At 34.6% G+C, this 21,123-nt stretch overlaps 1 protein-coding gene across 2 annotated transcripts in view; it reads left to right on the top strand.

The window, feature by feature from the left end:
* Positions 1-21,123, top strand: part of LRRC7 (leucine rich repeat containing 7) — a 371,481-nt gene that overhangs the window by 50,315 nt on the left and 300,043 nt on the right. For both annotated transcript variants that reach the window (XM_057744562.1, XM_057744552.1), the window contains exon 2: positions 17,621-17,823. In XM_057744562.1, the coding sequence (XP_057600545.1) occupies positions 17,621-17,823 (203 nt within the window). The remainder of the gene's footprint in view (positions 1-17,620; positions 17,824-21,123) is intronic.

The following is a 21,123-nucleotide window of genomic DNA, read 5'->3' as shown; positions in this document are numbered from 1 at the left end:
GCTAAGTGTATGAAATAATTCAAATCAGAAGGTGTTACTTTTGGCAAAGATCTGAGCTATTTCAGTCTAAAATTATTATTTATCTATAAAAAACTAAACATCAAATAGTTTAAAACACTTATTGGTTTGTACACAATTGGGATTGTGATACAGATTTCTTGATATCTTGATATAATGTACTTATAACCATGCTGCTTTGTATGAGTTATATATAATTAACTGGCAAAATATTTCCAATGAAAAGATTTCCAAACCAATAGTAATTTTGGAGGAAAAATATTTTTATGAGTAAAATAATTTTATATTACCTTATATATTTATTTTGGTTATGTTTAGTGTCTTCAGATTATATGGCATTAGACGATATATATGTGTGTGTATATATGTGTGTATGTATATGTGTGTGTATAAATATTGTGAGATATCTCAGCAATTGCTGTGAATAATTTTGGGATATGAGACCCATTTATTTAATAATGTTTATGTATCTGCACTGGTATGGTCAGTCATTTTCAGATTAAAGCAGGAAAATAGCATGACCATTATTTCACAGAGATATGCCATAGATAAACCTTCATTATTTTAAATCTTTGTGACTGAAAATATAACTATGCTAGTCCTTTCAACTTTGTCAATAATTTTATTATCGTTTAAAGAGCATATTGTAATCTATAACTGACAAATAATTTTTTAAAATTCACACATATTGTACCTCAAAAGCTTGTACAAGAGTGTAAAGCAATTATATTCCAATAAAGAGCTTAAAAAAATTCACACATATTATTTTGTACTTGAAGCAGACTAGCATTTCTGAGCCATAGATTTACTAAAGAAAAAAAAAAAGACAAGGTATTTTATTGTGAATGGAAACAGAGTTGGCATCTGGTTATGTTTATTATAACCTGCCAAGGTGTTATTTAGAACATAAATGTGACTATAGAAGACATTTCATAAGAAAGACGATTCATGATTCAGATGTCACCCATATGTAATGTCTAGTAAAGCATGAAAGTGCTTTGACTTTCTCTTGAGATTTAAAAAAGAAATTTGAATCCTCAGCTGCCCAAGGATGGGTTCTTTTAAAGTAAAGAATTCTGGAATTGTCTGTCTTGGTCAGGGATGAGCAGGTTGGGGTCATGATAATCCACAGAACGAGCTTTGACAATTTATCAGAATAAGTGCTAGAAAGTGTTCTAAGGGCAAAATAAGGGATGTGACTTACATGTTGAGGAAGTTGGAAAAGATTTGCAGAAGGACTGTCATTTGAGCTGTCTTCAGGAGGAATGATTAAGATTTCTCCAAGTTAAAAAAAGAATGAAGATCATTACTGGCAGAGAAATGCATTTGCAAAAGCATGGCAGAATGCAGAGGCATTGTGGATGTGTGCTGAATGGAAGAAGCTGACAGCACTTACAGGGCAGGCTATGTGAAAACCACCTAGAAAGCTATTTAAGAAGTCAGAGAAAGTAAAGGTAAAAGGATCTAACAGTCCAATAATGATTACAGGGCGGGGCGGCGGGGGGGGGGGGGTGGCCATGTTTGAAAGCTCTGACTCATCTGTGATATTGAAAAAGTATAATAATATAAAATATAGAGTGGAGGATGGTTCCAAAGGTGTAGCTTAGGAAATGTATGTTGACCCATTAGCTGAAAGATGGCAGTACATTAAGGTCAGATTTGGGGGAGAAAATAATGAGAGCACGTGTTAAACGTTGTTATCACTTTAAAGAACAGTGAGAGTAGTATTTCAATAAAAGAATCTGTACAGGGGAGAAATTCACTGAGGAAAATCTGAGAGATACCTGAGATATAAACTTTTAACAAGAAAAAAAAAGTATTTTGCCTCCTACTCTGATGTCTTGGTGTATGATTGTACGTATTTATTTCTAAGTGGAAAATGTCCTAAAATATATGATAAAATTCTCTAGTTTCTGTACTCTACCCAATTATATCTATTACAATCTTTGCAAAACAGACTACCCATACACCTGATAATGCCGAGATAGGCAGCAAAAAATTATTCTAAATATATATGTTCCATTTATTATGGGGAAAAATTTTTACAATGTAAATGAAATGCTTAATCTAAAAAACTAAAAAGATTACTCTATCTGCTATATTCACTTATCTCAAAATATTCATCTTTTCCCCTACTTTGACAGAGTATGCTCTCAACTCCAATACACATATGCAAACACACTAGCACAATGCATATAAACCCTTTTAATGAATTATTTTCTACCATCCCTAAGAACTAAGCAGATGGCCCAGGAGAATGATGAAATTATGTTACTTTTCTGCTTCAGATTAGATTTAGCCCTTGGTTCAGAGCCAGTCTAGGAAGACAGTTGTTGCTACTTAATGAGAAACCAGGTGCATTTGGTCTCCATTGATGTTCATTTCTGTACCTTGTTTTCTACATATATCTAGAAAATGTGAATTAGAAAGAAGATTTGTTCTGACAGCATTCATATGTTAACCTCACTATAATTGCTAGAGGTGGATTGAGCTCTAACTGGGTTTATAAACAAAATAAAACATTGAATTTATATGAGAATTATTTGTTCTGTGACATCCTGTGTCAGTAAGAAAAATAAATATTCTTGATCTAAGGCTTAGAATATTTAGATTTCAAGGTCAGTTAACAGAAGTGCTATCAAGAGGCATTTCGATTTAAGAGTCCATTAGTGGCAGTAGAGAACAAAATCTTGGAAATATTTTCCCCATTTATTCTTGTTACTGTAAACACACAACCTAAAATACACAACCAAGTGAGAGATTAAATCCTATTAACCTTGCACATAAAAATATATACCCTTTATATAATCATTTACTTAGTTCTCTTATAATGGGCCCACCTGCTCAAAAACCATGGCCAATAGAAAACTTCCAAAAATATTTGGATTATTCACACACTGTATTGGAACTCTAAAATTACCTAAATGAGACTGTTCCTATAACTGAAAATTTAGAAAGGTATGGGATTGACAAAAGTTCTTATCTAGGAGGGGAGAAGAGAGTTCCCAAAGATGATGTTTAAAGGCAGTGACTGATAAAAAAATAAATTGTTTCCTATTTATAATCCATTGAGTCAAATGCATTCAGCAAACTGATTTTATAAGCATAAATCAAAGGAGGAACAAATAAAGGAAGAGATTAGAAACACTTCAAATTGAACATTATCTATCAAACTGACAAAGATTGAAAATAAACTGATAACATCTGCTGACACTGGTGCAATGAAATGGATATTTGTATATAATACTCTGGGAAGTATCTATTGGTACAAATAATTGAGCAATTCTGCAATATTTATCAAGAAGAATAACAGTGTTCAAATTCTTTTCACCTAGTAAATGCACAAGAACTTATATTTGAGGTTGTTTATCAAGGCATTTGTTATAATTTGGGAAAAGGGCAAACAATATAAATTCCTAGGATAAAAAGAAGATTGGTGAAATAAATTGGTAGACATATTCACAACAATATTTCATAACCTTCAAAAAGTATATTTTAAGGAATGTTTAATGACATGAGAAAATGTTTACAGTTTAATGCTAGGTAGAAAAGCGTGATGCAAAACGATATATGCAATCTTAGTAATATATGTATATGTTGTATGTGTGTGCATGTGTCTGTGTGTCTGTATATGTGTATTCAGAGTGCAACCTTAAATGAATGATAGAAAATTCTCCTCTATATTAATAGTGCTCTATTTCTGGATGATAGAAGTATGGTGAATTTTATTTTCCTATTATACTTTTCTATAGTTTCCAGATTCTTAGTAATAAATAGACATTGCATTTATGTTCTGAAGAAAATAACAAGTGAATTTTAAATTGCAAAATTTTGATTGAGCAGAATTATGTGTCCAAAATATCTAATCAGCTCTTCTCTTATTATTCCTTTTTTTACTCTTTGTGCCAATGTAATAATATTCATTAGAAAAGCATCATTCATATATATTCCACATGATCTGGAGGTCAAGAGTGTATTTTCTAAGGTAATATAATTTCTATTTTTATCCTCGCTCAAATGTTCTTCAATTTACTTCCACTATCCATTTAAGATGTCTATATTGACATAGAGTGCTCTCTTTTCTCTATTAGAACCGCTTCTTCTAAACAAGATATGCCCATCATTTCCATATGAGAACCATCATATCAAATTTTCAAGATACTTCTGAAATCTTTAAGTCTTTGGGTTAAATTTTTGGGTTTGAGTGGTTTATTATATTCTCTATGTGTGCTGATTAAAGATATTGAGAGTCACTTATTTTCCAGGATGTTTATTTCTGAGAATGAAGGGGATTACCTATCCATTTTGTTCATTCTGTGATATCACCCATGTTGTTCTTCAGAATATCTGATTTTATACTTTTGTTGTACAATTTTACCTGCATCTGAAATTGCAGTTTTAAATCTTCAACAGGCTGATGAATGTAAGGCCAAACAAAATTTCTTTCTTTCTGTCTATTCATTAATCTGTACAAAAGAGAATTTCATATTGCATGCTTACCTTAGATTAAGAGAACAAACAGAAAAAGAGAGTTCATGGTCTAATTAATGCTACCTCAAGAGATTCATGAGGAAACAATTTTAATAAGTCTGTGCCAGATTGGATTCTGGGTTCTATAGATACCGGAGAAGAGCTACCTAGCTTTTGCTTGGAAACTGAAGAAGGGGGATGTATTAGTTTGCTAAGGTTGCTGTAACAAAGACTGCAAACTAGGTGACTCACCCAACAGGAATTGTCTCATAATGCTGGAGACTAGAGGTACTAAGTCAAGGTGTTGGTTCCTTCTGAGGACTGTGATAGAAGGATCTGTTCCAGGACTGTCTCCTTAGCTTATAGATGGACATCTCCATGTCTCTCTACATTTTCCCTCTATGTGTGTGTCTCTCTCTTCACATGCATTCTTTTTCTAAGAATACCAGTCATACTGGAATAGGGCCCTACCCTACAATAGTAGGATTTCATCTTATCTAATTATACCTTCAACAACCCTATTTTCAAATAAGGTTACATTCTGAGGTACCGAAGGTTAGAATTTCAGCACATGAATTTGGGGAGGACACAATTCACCTGTGACAGGGATAGTAGAGGAGCATTTTTCTACAAGGATAATCCTTGAATTTAGTTGAAAAGGATAAGGAAGAGGAACTCAGGAGAGAAGAGCAGGCAAGATGGTTCATGAGAAGACGAGGAAGTGCAAAGGCAAGAAGACATGGAAGGTGAGGTGTGAGCGTGGTCCACAAGGAGTCTGAAGTCTTGGCAGAGGCTTATACACCTGGCTTGACAATACAGCGTTCATGGTGAGGTAGCAGGGAGCCTGTGAAGAGTTTTACACGTGTTCAGATTTCAATTTTAGAAATGATTACTCTGGTAACATGTAGTCTTTTTGAAGTACATTCTATTTACCAGCAGGACCCCATTAGTTCGGCATGCTCATTTCATTCAAAGAGCTCACCTGCCTTCTTTGGAACTTTTCCAATTCTCTCTGCAAAACTTTTGCTCCTGATTTTATTCTTTTAATTCTCTCAATCCTGTTGCCTTTCATCATCTACTGAATTATTTAATTCAGTAAGAATATAAACCAAAAAATTCTATATATAACATTTACTACTTACAAAATGAATAAAGATAAGTATTTAAATACTCAAGATGTTTTAAATTCTTATTTTAAATTATACTTTCAATCTCATATCAGAGACTAACAGGGAAAAAAATTTAGAATCATAGCAAAATAGTTGTTTTAAAATGAGCCTCTGATGCTTCCATGTTAAGCTTTCATAAACTTATCATTCAACAATTATTAAATTTGTGAGTGCATTCTCACATGCCTTTAACTTCCTTCCAGAAAGCTTTTTAAATTAATTTTTCTTTAATTTTAACTCTTCTTTCAGCCTGCGGGTGACCTCAAGCAGGCTTATATGTTTCATGAATCTCTTAAAATCTTTCCAATTGTAAAGTAATTGCCTAGATTTATACCCAAAGAAACTTAATTGATTAAAAGATTATCACCAGAAACTGTTTATTTGGTTGTTTCAGAATTGCTACATTTGCTGTAACTATCCTGAAGGCACAAGTACCACCATCATCAGCATTAATTAAAATATTAATAAACAGAGAAAATATCAGAAGTTATCTATATTTGTGATCGAAGAATGAATATAAAGCAGCATGAAATGCCATTTAAAAATGCTTTCTCTAAGTTGTTTATATCAGATTGAAAACATGGTCTTTCATCATGTCTTGTGAAGGGCACCATATTGACATTGTGTCATATCACAAAAGGCAGGGGATCCCTGAGCTGAGACAACTGCATGGAAAATGCTTTCTTCCTGGCTCCCACTGAAGCTCCTACTTCCAATCTTTGGAAGAAGGTGTAAAGTGTTTTACATAAGGTGAAAGTTTTACCAAAATAAATATTAACCATCATATACCTCAATTTTTATTAAATAAAATATTTGGTTAAACTACCTCTAAATGTGCTATACATATCTTTGGCTTCTCAATAAATCATGTTGAATACTTGATCTTTTCCATAATAACTCAGTCATCATTAAGAACATAAAACATTATCTTATACCACAGAATAAAAATATCTCAGGAGATATTAAGGTATAAGACCATCATCTGAGTAATTTATTCAAGGATGAGAGAAGTGATTAGACTAAGGTTCCAACCAAACCTAAGATACTGTTAATTAAATTGCCTATATCTGAGTACTTCTCTTCCATTTTCTTATTCTGTATCTTTATATAAACAAGTCTTCAGGTATTATTCCAGAGACTCATTACATTAGGTTACTACTTTTTGAAAGTTAGATCTTTGAGAGTACCCTAATACTTAGAAATTTGTTTCTTTATACTGTTCATGGCTCAGGTTCACAACTTGCCTGAAAGCAAAATTCTTTAAGAAATATAACTGTAACATTTTATTACAGAATTAGAACTTTTTCCTGAACTTGGGCTATTTTTAAGCTAAGCTGGAAGTTTGCTTTCTACTGTCCTCTACAGTCATATTTGCATATTTAAGTAAGTCAGTAGACAAAAATTCTAGGAAAGGATGTATGGAGAAGGGAGGACAGAAGTATTAAAATATCGTTATTCACCTACGTGATACAATAAGGAGAGATTTTTGAATAAGCTTGTAAATGCTGCTACTCAGTACAAAGCTTCTCTGGAGATTTTCTTTCATGTTGATTCTATAATCCTTACATTGATGTTCTTTAGAGTAGCTAGTGTTAAGATAGCAATAATAATAGTAAGGAAGAGGAGGAAGACAAGGAGCATAGCATTATTTATAGTCTGGAACAGGTAGAGAAGACTTTAAAAAGAAGAATTTGAGCTTCAGTAAGCGATCCAAACTCAAGTTCTGTGGATCTCTTTTCTACCAGAGCACACTGTGACTAGCAAAAGGATTTAAATAAAGAGTAAAACAAAACATTCTATTAATCATTCCCAGAAGTTCCAAAGCACACACTTCTTTAACATCAACTACTGTGATGTTTTAAGACATGCGAACAAATTATAATAATCAACAAATAAAATTATTCAGCATGATTTATAAAGATATAATTGTATTACCATAGATTGACAGGATTGGTATAGATGAAGCAAATGGATCAGGGACATTAAGTACTGGATGTGGTGTAAGGTAGAGCATAGAATTGGAAGTACTAGACAAAACAGCTGAAAAGTTAAAAAGAGCTTGACTGTCAAGCTAAAGAATCTTGTAGACCAGTCTTTCCTAAAATATGTGATTCAGAAGACTAATTCCTATTATAGTGATAAACTATAACATTTTACATGTTTTAAATTTTCAGTGGTTTAGGAAACACTGGTTTGAACAAAAAGAAGTGTATTTCTTTGTCACAAAACCTCTCTGAGCTTTGAATTTGCTAATGCACAGTGCTTATTTCTTAGAAGGAGATACGCCCTAGAGACATGGACTGGGAAATACTGCTATTGAAAATGTAGACTCAAGGAAGCTTTTAGAACTGGGGAATGGACATGCATTTTAGGGGATTAATCAAGATACTTTAAGTGTAAATATATAAAGTGGGTAAAACTAATATTTTCTTTTATAGCAGTTATCACAATGTACAAATATGGATTTATTTGCTTAATTTTTTGTTCAATATTTATCTCCCTCACTATCCAGGAAATTCATTAAAGCAGGGAACATAGCTCTCTTACTCGCTGGTTTTTCCCACCATATAACCCAGTACCCAGCACATAGTAGACATTTAATAAATATTTGCTGAATAAATGATTGTAAAGGAAGGAAGTCTGAAAATAGTATACTATGCTTTCGTACTGTTACTTTGGGCAGTACTACTAGGAGGTGGTAAGGGTCTGAACTAGACTGAATGGTAAGGAAAGGAAAAGGAAAACATTGAATGTCTAATATAGAAGGAAAGAAAGTAGTAAAAGATGACTCCAAGGTACAGTGTTCAGAGAATTAAAACACAGCTAATCAAAACAAGAAATCAAGAAGGAAAGCACAGTGTCTGGTACAGAGCCGGAGCTTAGTAAATATTTGCAAGTTCTGCTTTAGACAAGTTGAGTTTTATTTAAAGATAGGTGCTCATTAAGCAGTTAGAAACCAAGTAAAGGATGATGGTTTATATTAGGAATTATTCATAGAACGAGACTTTCTGAAGTCACTGAATGAAAATTCCTGGGAATTGTGTGAGGAAAAAGAAAGGAAGCATTTCTATTCTTAGAAGTCACTTGTTTAAAAGCAGAATTAGAAGTATTTAAAAAGCTTTTTCTTGGTACCAGGCACCATGCTTTCCTTCTTGATTTCTTGTTTTGATTGCTGATGTGATCATATCAGCATTAAAGACCACAAATGTGTTTATCTTAATAACAGTTCATTGATCTTCATGAAGACAAACTGGTTTCCTTGTAATGAAAACAAATCATATTGTGGATAACAATTGCAGGCTTTCAGATATTGTAATGATAAAATGAAAACAAACCCATGAAATCTGAGTATTTTTGAAATGTAAGCATTTCAACAATCAAAAACAAACAAATAAGCCTCAGGTGCTCCACTTAGGAGTCCAAGAATCACCATGTATATTGTCTTGGAAAGGGACTTTCAGAGACGTACTTCAGGTTAGGTAATGGTTTTAAAGATGTTTCTTGAAGTAGGACATGGAGAGGTGTTGGCAGATTTCCATATCCCTGTGGCACACTTCCTGAAGTAAAGGTTTTCTCAGTGAATAAATTAGAAACATTTGTCATTTGAAAAATGTAAGACTGTGCCAGCTAATGGGGACAGCCAGAGTATTTATCACAAGAAATCTTGGAAAGATTGGACTTTCCCCTTATGCCTTTAATTTTCCAGAGATGAAATATTAGGCAAGGATAACATTGGCATACATGGTTATAAAATCCTAGAAAATGCAAAAATCAGGTTTAAAAATCAGGTGTTTTGATACATATGTTCTTATTGCTTGAGTCAACTACTGCAGGCATAAATCTCAAGTGGTTGAAATTCTCTTTGGTTTAAATTATGAATAGAGAAGGATTTGAAGAATGTAGCAAGATGAGTCTTTTCGCTACGTCACCTATGTTAGTGAGCCCTGCTATTTAAATGCATTTGACTCGGGGAAAGTGTTGAAAGCGAGATTGTTGACTGCACACTGTGGTTATAGAAAAAGAAAACTCCCCTTTAGCTGCTCAATTTAGATTTTAACTATATATATATATAATTCAAAAGAGAAGAGAATCTAGTGAGAATCCAAAAAAAGATACTCATCTTTGATCTAAGGAATTTATTGGAAGGACGTTAACAGGAAGAGATGAATACCTATTTTCCTCTTGCCTTTTTAAATCCCTTTGAAAAACTGAAAATCTTAGAATTCCTCTTTTGGATGTTTGCTAAGGGTATGTAGTAAAACTGGAAATCAGGTTGCTTCTGAGTCAAAGTCCATACACTAGATGTGAAGCTGCATGCTTCTACAATGGTCATGTTTCGGAAAAAAAGCAATGTGGAATATAATAAAATGGTACAAATCAACTGGTTTGCAAGACAGGACAGAAATAGAGACACAGATGTAGAGCACAAACATATGGACACCAAGTGGGGAAAGCGGGGAGGGTGGGGGGGGGAATGAATTGGGACATTGGAATTGCCATATATACGTTACTAATAAGAAAAAAAAGAAAACCAAATTGTATACTCTAAATATATGCAGTTTATTGTATGTCAAAAAAAAAAAAAGGTGCTTCTGTATACCATGTACGTAACATTTATGTGCTTTCTTCTGTTATGCTCTACTCAATTCCTGAAACACTTTCTCCATTCTACCTTACTATATTTTCATGTTTTGAGATTCAAAAAACGTTTAAACTCTTATCACCAGATAAGAGAACAATGTTATTTCCCTTGCTTCTACCCCTTCATTCTGTTTGCACCTATGAAGTATTCTATGGGTAAATAACTATCACAAGTGTGTGTGAGTAAGTGAATGTGTGTGTACACATGTGTGTGTGGGGTTGAACTACTAATCTCAGGTCTACTAATTACTCTGTGCTCGACCTTATGCACATCACAAACTCACTAAACCTTAATTAGTTTATTTCTGAAATACAGAAAATAATATATGAATGCCTGTTTGTCACGAAAAAAAACCAAGGTGATAGCTTAAAAATTGTTTTGAAATTTTGTAAGGACTGTACAAATAAAAGTCATTATAATCATCTTTAGTTCCTATATTCACTTACTAATAGACTTAATGTTTTTAAAGTATCTGCTCTGAACCAGATACTAAAGTTACTGGAAATATACATTCTTGAAAGGCTAGACATGGTCCCTGGGCCTCACAGAGGTTTCAATCTAGTGAACAAGATTGTTTTAAATAAGTAATTAAAATGTGATCAAAGGGTTTTTCCGCATATAATTGGAACATATAGAGAAGAGGACATAGAGAGTTGGAATGTATTGAATTGAGAGGCTGTTTTTCCCTTCTAATCTACATTTTTTAAGAAGAGCAAGGAAATGTACCCTGTGCAAAGGCAACCCTATTTCTGAAGGCCCTAGTAGAAGAAAGATCCTGTAGTCCTAGAAATGCAAAGGAAGCCATGAATACAAAGAGCACAGAAAACAATGAGAAGAGTGGCACCTGGCCAGGCTGCACAGAGCACTGGGTGTGAGTGTGGAAGGCAGCAGTCAGGCCGGAGGACCATGTTATACTTTTAAGCCACAATAAAAAATTTGGACTTTGTCTGGAGGGCAGAGAGGAGTCATTGAAGTATTTGAAGCAAGAAGGTGATATAATTATGTTTGTGTTTTTAAAAGGTCATCTCAGCTTCACTATGGTGGGAGAATAATAGAGGGAGAGATAGGTACACATGCAAGAGATAATAATTAGGAGTAGGTTGCTGGGCAGTTGAAATGAAGAAAAACTGTATAGGACTAGGACTTGGTGATTGGTGATTGTTGGATGTGGGAAGTGAGGGAGTGAGAGGATTTAAGAACATTGCCAAGCTTTCTATCTCGAGAAACTAGGTGAACAGTGTTGCTGTTCTCTGAGACTGAGAACACAGGAGGAGGAGGAAGTTTGGGCAGAACAGTAATTGCCAACACTGTGAATGCTTAAAACTTCAAGACACAATTCTATGAGCTTGGTATGTACTCTGTTATTTTAGAGATGACTAAACTGATAGAGGTTAAATATGTCTGAGAGTCACACAGCCAGAGAGTTGGTTTCAGAGTTCAAGTTCTTGACCACGATGATGGGCTCCACACCTTTGAAGAGCATCACTTCAATTTTGAACATGTTATGTTTAGATGCTCATAAAACACAAAGTGGAAATGATGAGGGAAATAAATCTGAGTAGAAATTTGAAAAACTTTATAGCCATCACTCATCAAAGTTAAATGAAAACAGTTGGGAAAAGTGAGTGAGAGTGTAAAGACTGAAAGGGAGAGAGCATACAATTAAAAGGGCAAAAAGCCTCACTGGAGAATAACTCTAATACTATAAAAGTCAATGTTTGGTAGAGAAGATGAATCTTCTTAAAAGATTGAAATTGGGAAATCGAAGTGGAAGGATAAATGTCAGAAGAGTGTGAAGTTAGGGGAGCCAAAGGAAGGGAGCGTTTCTGAAAGAAAAATGTAATTCTCTCTCCAATACTCCTAATAGGTCAAGTAAGAAGGGATTAAAAGTACGAAGGGGATTAAAGGAAAACATTCTTTAAACACGGAAGTTAATCTCCCACCTTCCTTACTGATCTATACTTACAGCCAAAATTCCACTAAACTAAAAGAAATTTTAAAATGCATATACTCACAAGGAAAGAGAAAATTGAAGAGAAGATACCAGGAGATAAGAGATTTCCACAAGCTTTAAGAAGACAGAGAAAGAAGATGTAGTTTATATTCACCTATATAAAAAGTACACTGTCAGCTACATTATAAAGTACTACAAAGGGATACAAAAATTGACTTGCTTCATAGTCCTCCGCAGAGTCTGGGAGACAACAGGTACCAGACAAAGAACTGAAGAGACTTAGTAGTGAAAATAGAAAAAGTGACTTAAATCCTTTTTTACAAAACTGCGTAGCTGTTCCTGGTGAATTTCAGGTTCTTTCTTTTTTGTGAAAGAATTCAGAGATGAAGTGATGAGTAAGAATCAGATTTATTTCGATAGAAACATACTCCACAGACAGAGTGTGGGCCACTTCGGAAGGCAGGAGGCAAGCGGCCTAGAAATATGGTTAGTTTTTACTGGCTGGATAATTTCATAGGCTAATGAGTGGGTGGATTATTCCAACTATTTTGGCAAAGGGGTGAGATTTCCAGAAACTGGGCCACTGCCCACTTTTTGGCCTTTTATGGCTGGCCTCAAAACTGCCATGGTGTGGGTGGGTGTGTCATTTAGCATGCTAATGTATTATAATGAGTGTATGATGATGCTCAAGGTCCACTGGAAGTCGAATCTTCTGCCATCTTGGTCCTAGTTGGTTCTCTCCAGTTTCTCTCATGTACTATGGCTCATTCTTTTTAAGGTTGTGCCCTGCCCCCTTCCCTCCCGTTTCATAGCTGTGCCTCAGGCCAAAGAGCAGACTATTCTTCGGCTTGCTGCCATCAACCTGCAGTGAAACCTATCATGCATGCAAAGCTTCCAGTTAGCTCTTTAGAGAGCCACTCTCCAATGTTGAAGGACAGCCAGGGATCATCGGATATTTGTGGAAACCCCTATAATGAAAGATAAAGACCAAAAGAAACAAAAAGAAAATAGAACTCAAAAAAAATGCAAGGAACAAAGGGAAAAAGGCAAAAAAAAGTCTATAGCTAATATCTTTTGAGAGAAATGAAAATGATAAGGCACCCTGAAATGCAATCATGATACTGTGAAAAAGGAGCATGCATTTAGGAAGCAACAAATAATTTTTGGACAGTAAAATATGATATCTGATAAAAGATAATACAGAATGTGGATTTAGAAGATGAAGCTGAGAAAATCTCCCAGAAAATAAAATAAAAAGACTAGAGACATGGAAATTACAAAAGAAAAAATAATTGAATTACCAGATATATTTAAGAGGTAGGTCCTACACCCAACTAATCAGGGTTACACAAAAAGAAAATAAAAAGAATAAAGAGGAGGAAATTATCAATTAAATAATAACAGAAAATTTAACATAATTGAAGGATAAGTGCTTCCAAAGTGAAAGGGCCCATCAAGTACCCAGTGCAATGGATAAAAACACATCAAAGCACATTGTCATGAAATTTCAAAAAGATTAAGAATAAGATAAAAGTTCTAAAGTGTTCTGGCAGAGAGGACTGGACGGTGGGCATAAAACAGGATTTTGAATAGTAATGGAGCTGGATTTCTTGACAACAACCTTAAAAGCTAGAAAATAATACATTAAAAATGCCTTCTATTTTATAAAGAAAATTATTTCTGACCTAGAAGTATGTATCCAGCTAAACTTTCAAATGTTTGTGGGTGAAATGAAATAATGTTTATATATGCAGAGGTCTCAAAAAATGTTCCTACCGTAGATTCATTCTCTGTAAGTTACTGGATGTTTTATTTTGCCATTGATTGTTATAGTCCAATAAGTCTAGAAAGAAAGAGACATGGGGTCTAGTAAAGAGGAATAAAACAGAAGAAAGAAATGTAAAACTCACAGAATGACAGTGAAAAGAAATTCCAGGATCTCTCTCTCTCTCTCTCTCACACACACACACACACGCACACACATCGGTCTAGAAAAGTAAAGTAACCACTCCAGACAGAAGCAGGAAGATATAGTGCTCCTGAAGGATTCTTCCGGGGGGAAAAATGACAGATTACACATTTTTCACTATATCAAGAGAAAAGGAGATAGTTAAGAAATTGAATTAGTGAAAGATGCATAGAAAAACCAAAGGGAAAAAAAAAGTAATTTTTAAAGAAACAAAAAAGATGCAGAAGAAATAAAATGTGATTGAATTACAGTTGTATGTATAGTTATAATAAAATAAGTACTATTAATTTAAGACAAAATTGCTATACATACTTTGGTTGGTTAGAAGTTCGTGGGAATTTGTTAGAAGAAAGGTAAACCACCATGTTACATACTAGAAATCTGTAAGGAAAAAATCATGGAGTAGCATTACAATCAAGTTACTTAGAAATTTAGGTTGGAAAAAAAAGCTGAAAGCCATTATGTGTAGGGAGAATAAATCAGGAATGGAAGGAGTTATGATTGAGAGGTAATCTATGAATCAGATACCAAAGTCATCAGTGGATTCTAGAGGAGGTAACTGAATGATATGAGAAAGAGTGGAAGGATGTCACTACCAGTTAATGAGACCATTAGAGAAACGGGGCTTTTTTTGTGTGTGTGTGGCTTAACTTTATTTTATTTATTTTTTTATTTTTTTGGGGGGGGTACACCAAGTTCAATCATCTGTTTTTATACACGTATCCCCATATTCCCTCCCTCCCTCGAGTCCCCCCCACCCTCCCTCGAGTCCCCCCCCACCCTCCCCCTCCCAGTCCTCTAAGATGAGAGAAGAGTAACAATTTTTAGAGAGCAAGGGGGATGTCAATTCCACTTTCCAGCCTTGAAATGTTTAAGGTGTGAGAAAATCAGTATGCTCCACTTTTAAAGGCTATAAGTGAACCATGTTTTAGTTCAGACTATGAAGGGGAGGAAGCCTTCAGTGGAGAGGATCAATGAAGTTATTGATCATGATATAAGGCACAATCTCAGAGTTCAATGGAATTGAGGGAAAGAGAAGTTGGGTCAGGAGGAAAGCTCAGCACACTGTAAGAATGAGACAAGGGATAGAAAAGATGACCGGAAGAGCCTACTTTTTTGATTAACGAAAGGGAAAACCATCCTAAGAGAATTAAATTGCAGAAGTCTTAGTGGACAGTGGACACTCTGGACAAATGGGTCAGGTACAGGCCTGGATATTTTCTTTTTTCTCATTATAATAAAAAAATTTGCAGTTGCAGCAACAAGTGGATATCAAGAAAGAGCCACATGGTTCGGCACAAAAGCTTGAGTGCAAGGCACTGGGCAAAAGCAATATATAAACAATATATAAACAATTGATTCCTCACCTGTGAATCATAGAGACAGACAGGATATACACCTTGAGTCAGCTCTACTGCATCACAGCTGGGTAGTCAACGTGGCTACTAGTGACAAATTAAAAATCTGGGAATCTTTTAAGACTTCTCCCTCTTTCCGCAGCACCCCTTCCACCTCTCATTTAATCCATCACCCGCACTTTGGATTCTGCTTCTTAAATACCTTTTCAATTTATGACTTCTGCCTATCCTCACTGCCAATATCATAGTCTGAGCCATCCTCTCTTACCTTTACAACTGCAGTAAGCCTCAACGAACATTTACTAGATCCCTAATATATGACAGATATTTATTAGATGCATTTACTGGCTGCTTACTGTGTGCTAGATCCCACATAGAGACCAACTGACAATCAGAGCTTTCAAGTAAGGTTACAAAACCTTGCGATTCAAGCTCCCAGAAATGAGAAGTGTAGGAGTTCGAGAGATAGAAACTAATGGAGAAGAAAGGTCATCTTTTTAATGTTTTTAGTTAAACCTTCTACAGATTACCACATGCAAATAACCATCTATAAGAGCTGACTCATGAACCTGTCCCAAAATATAATTTTATGAATTTTATAAGTTAAAGAAGAAATAAAAAAGACTTTGGGCTGAACTTTCAACATCTCTTAAGCGTATTGTATTCATTTGCTTTCAAATTTGTTTTAATCAAAGCCATTTCAAAACAAAATGCTATATTATTTTTTGTGAACTATTGCTACTTTCTGTTTCAGCAATAGGTTTATGTTGATAAGTAAAAATAAATCAGTGAATAAAATACAAGTTTCAAATTGATGCTCATTCAATACTGTTTCTTCAGGTGGCACACTGTACTGTTACTGCAAATTCAAAGATGAATAAGACAAGATCCTCTCCTTCAAGAAGTCACCCAGTACATGGGGAAATAGTACACATAGTTAGGAAGCTATGTGATTAGTGCCCTGGGAGCTCAGAGGAAGATGCTATTCATTTATCCTGGGGAGACATTCACAGAGATAGTGAACTGTTAGTCAAAATAAGAAGTTTTTCAAGGAAATTATCAGTGTCTGATGGCGGTTGGGGAAAGAGTCCCCAAAGTATCCATCTATTCACTCATGAGTTGATATGTTCATTTTTACATTTGTTATTGAATATCTACTGTATGTCAAGCACCAATACAAATGTAAAGATGAACAAAACACAGTTTTTACCCTCAGTAGGCTTACAGTCTAGGAAAAGAGTGACATGAGAAACAGTGATTTTAATAAAGTGTTGAGATGCCATGATACCAATCTGTGCAAGATTTCACAGCCTTTGGTCGGTTTAACCTAAAGAAAGACATGCCAGGATATTATAGAAATTTCTGCCATGATGATTTTCTCCCATTAAAATAAAAGGATTCCTAAGGACAGATTCTTATTCTAAAACAAATAACCAATAAAACTGTAGCCCCAGTGGGGACTTTGTTCAATTCATCTCTCTATCCCCAGTACCTAGTTCAATGCTTGGAGCATATTAGTTTTTCCATAAATAGTTATTGATTAAAGGAATACATTTGAGTCAAAAAGATGATGTCATAAACCTTATGGGTAAAACTTGACTATTTTGCAGAAATGGGAGAAATGTATTTTTTTTCCAACAAATTCTGGAGGTTTCTGTCCTGCATTGCAATTTGTATAAAATTTTAAAAAGTGTTATAGATCCATGTTTCAAGTGCGAGTGTAAGCATTGCACTAAGTCAGGATTGTATTCTGGCCCCGTTCTGCCATTACAAAACCGTGTGATGATGGGAACTTTCTGGACCTTTCTGAATCCATTTCTTTATTGGTTAAATGGGAATAAAAACCTGTCTTACATACCTCGGAGAGCTGTTTAAGGATCAAATTATATAACGCATGTGCATGTCTTATGTAAACTTTTTTAAAGCATTACCTAATTATAAAATATACAACATAATTAAATTTCTAAACTTTAAATATTATAAGAATGCCTTCCAAAGGCAGGTGGTTAAGCAGTTGGGTTTTTTTCTGTTTTTCTGTAGTGCAGTGCCTGGAGATGACCACCAAGCGGAAAATCATTGGCCGTCTGGTGCCGTGCCGATGTTTCCGAGGTGAAGAAGAAATCATCTCAGTTTTAGATTACTCCCACTGCAGCCTTCAGCAGGTGCCAAAGGAGGTTTTTAACTTTGAACGGACATTAGAGGAGCTTTACCTAGATGCCAATCAAATTGAAGAGCTACCAAAGGTAATTTTTGATAACCTAAAATATGTACTTTAAATGAGTATTTCATAGCTCCAAAGCCTTGGTATAATGATATAGCCTTCTATCTAGATAACTGACAAATTGTTCAAATTAATATAAATTTTCCCAATATTCTCATTACCTTTTAATGCCACTCCATTTGCAACTTCATGTAATATGCTAGTAACCAACTGAACTCTGTGGAAATCATCATTTTATATAATATGTCTTTTTATTTTAATTTAAGATGATCTCCAAGAAAATACACATTGGTGGGTTGAGATCAACAGCTTATGTCTAGAAAAGAAAGGGAAAATATGGTACTCTCTATTTCAGAACTGAAAATTTGTATGTTGTATGTTAAGGTGACTTTTAAAGCCTTGAATTATGTGTTCTAAGTCTAAGAAATGCTTCTACACACACACACACACATACACACACACTCGCTGAGTCAAGGATACTATTATGAAAAACATGCTGCTATTTCTAGAATTTGCAATCTTTGGTTATTACAAACATCGCTGAATTTATATAGCATACAACTTATATAGTGTAGCTAAAACTTTTTAACTAATATCAAACTTTACACACACATACACACACACTGCCATTATGACATTGTGCTGTGCAAGGAAAATGTCTCCTATGACCAGAAAAGATTAGCTAAAGCAGACTAAGGCCACACAGCAGAAGGTTCAAAGTCTAAATCATTGGATCCTATTGTTCAACTAAATAAGTGACTCAGACTAAGTAGTTGGCATGACATTCACCTGTGAAGAATTTACACAATGGCTCAGAGGGAAAAAATATCACGCAATACATTTTCATTGGTTATGCTAAAAAATGCATATTAAATATCCAAGAACCAGAAAAATATCTTCCATTATAAAAAATTATCAAAAGCAGAGTAAAATGTTCTGATCAAAAAAATTTATGAATACTTGTTTTCATTTAGGATGAGTCCTAAAAACTTTTTTGGCCATATGGTTAACATCCAGGTTGCACATAAGTAGAGGCTGGACTGAAATGGGCTGTGTCTTCCACCAGGCTATGAACTACTTGAGGGCAAAGGTAGCATCTTATTCATCTTTGCCTCCCTGTACAGGAAGATGCATAGTGACTTTCACATAATAGATAATCTATGTGTTGTCCCTGCAGGATGAAACAATACAGAGAAGCTCATGTACTATAGAACTTGATCAGCAAGACTATATAAGGTTAAACAATTCATAAATGTGGCATTTAGCTATGATTTAAGAAATTAAGCACAAAGTTTTGTTTTCTTAGGTCAGGTCAATCTAGAATTGCCAGATGAAATAAAGGACATCCAGTAAATTTAAATTTTAGACTAAAAAACAGGCCGTTTTCAAGTATAATTATATGCCAAATATTGCATTGGATATACTAAAACAAAATCAGTTTGTTGTTTCTTTGAAATTAAAATTTCACTGGGCATCCTATATTTTTATTTACTAAATTGGGCATCCCTAAGGCAATTCAGCCGTTTAAAATCTTCTTCTAGATTCATGCAACAGAGTCTATAAGACAAATAGTAAAAACATGGTTAATTAATCAAGTACATACTCATTTAATATCTACTCTACAACACGGTATTTGAAGCGTTAGGGGGGTTACAAGAGAAATAAATCTCAATCCTTGCTCTCAAGGATCTGATAACCTAATCACAGAGAAAACTGAAGCATTAGAGGTTAATGCACTGTAAAGTATAATTAGAGCCAAAGAACCAAATCCTGTGATAGAGCTTATGTATAAAGAAGAGATCCACTCTTGGAGTGGGCAGGGGAGGGCTTGACCAAAAAGCACAGATGCAAAAACTAAAATGGAACATATGGAGAGGGGGAGAGAGGAGCAGCAAAGATGTGAAGAGTCTGCAGCTGCAGGTGCAGGTGGGCGAGTGCTGACATACGTAGGTAGAATAGGGAGAGCAGAAAGAACCTAGGTTATGAAAGGTCTTGAGAGTCACGCAGCATTGTTTTACTCGATGCATTAGGCAGATAATGCCATTGGAGAATTTTACATGTCAGTCACTAGGAGCTTAATGAAGAGAGTTTGGATTAGCAATAAATAAAAATAATACAAGTGAACCAAGGACTTAAAAACACTTTTCCAATGTATTAGAATTCAGGAGAAATCATTATCTTTTGTTGCTGTTATCCTTTATATATTTCAAAATCTTTCACATAATCTTTCAAGGTTTCTTTGACAACCAAAGTTCAATATTGTTACTTTCCTAAAACAGCCCTGTAAGTTAGTTTCTTCTAAAGCACCTGATATTGAGATATGATCTAAATTATCTGACTTTGAGATTTGATCATAATAATACATGGATATAGTTGTGCATTATTAGAAAAATAGGTAAAATAAGAAACAAGAGGACTGACATATCAGTTAGGTCTCATTATGTGTGTTTTAATTAATAGAAACCCCAATCCAAACTGACAAACAAGAAATAGGCTTGATTGGCTCAAGTAAGTGGAAAATGCAATCAGGATAGGCTCCAGGCTTGGTATGTTTCTATTTGCTTTGTGTGGAATCAACTTTATTATGAGGCTGGCTTTCTCTTAGGGGGCAAAATGGCTAGAATGGTTCTAATGTTTGCTTCCACAGCATCCAAAAATAGAAATATTTGGCTTCTGACAACTTTTTCTGAGAAGGACAAGAAGTGTTTCCCCCAGAATTCCTCAGTTATCTTGTCCTTCAGTCTCATTGGCCTTAACTGTGTCACATATTCATTGCTGATCCAATCCGTTTGCTATGGGATCCACTATATCAAGAAAAATAGGATTACTCTAATTGGGTTGAACAATTATGGACCTCCTCTGTGGAGCTGTGGTTACTGGCAACAACACAAAAGAATGAGGTGGAAGGACTATTGGGGAGATTACCACAATGTACACTACAAACAAAATGCTGTAAAATCACTGTTTCACAAGAAAAATTTCCTCTTAAGTTTTGTAAGGACTTGTAGGCAAAGTATTGAGCCCTTAGGGGATTTAAATCTTTCAAAGTTAAAGTATTTTTTGTCTGCTATCTTATTTTACTGTTTCCTTGGTATTATTTTGACTCTGTTACCAGTGTGATTTCAGATTTGTCGAGTAATGAGATAACCACTTGTATTATTGATATTACATTATGGCAAGAATTACCTTTTATAAACATTTTTTATTCTTTTTATTCTGATATTTTATACTGAGAATGTTCTAGCTGGCCATGAACCTGTACTGTAATTTCTAATACAACAGGTAAAGAACAGAGTCAAGGTTAATGACATTAGGAAAAGAA

This window comes from Hippopotamus amphibius, chromosome 1 (assembly GCF_030028045.1).
Source record: "Hippopotamus amphibius kiboko isolate mHipAmp2 chromosome 1, mHipAmp2.hap2, whole genome shotgun sequence".
NCBI lineage: Eukaryota > Metazoa > Chordata > Mammalia > Artiodactyla > Hippopotamidae > Hippopotamus > Hippopotamus amphibius.
The sequence above is the reverse complement of the archived record's forward strand: the minus strand, read 5'-3'. Positions and strand labels throughout refer to the sequence as shown.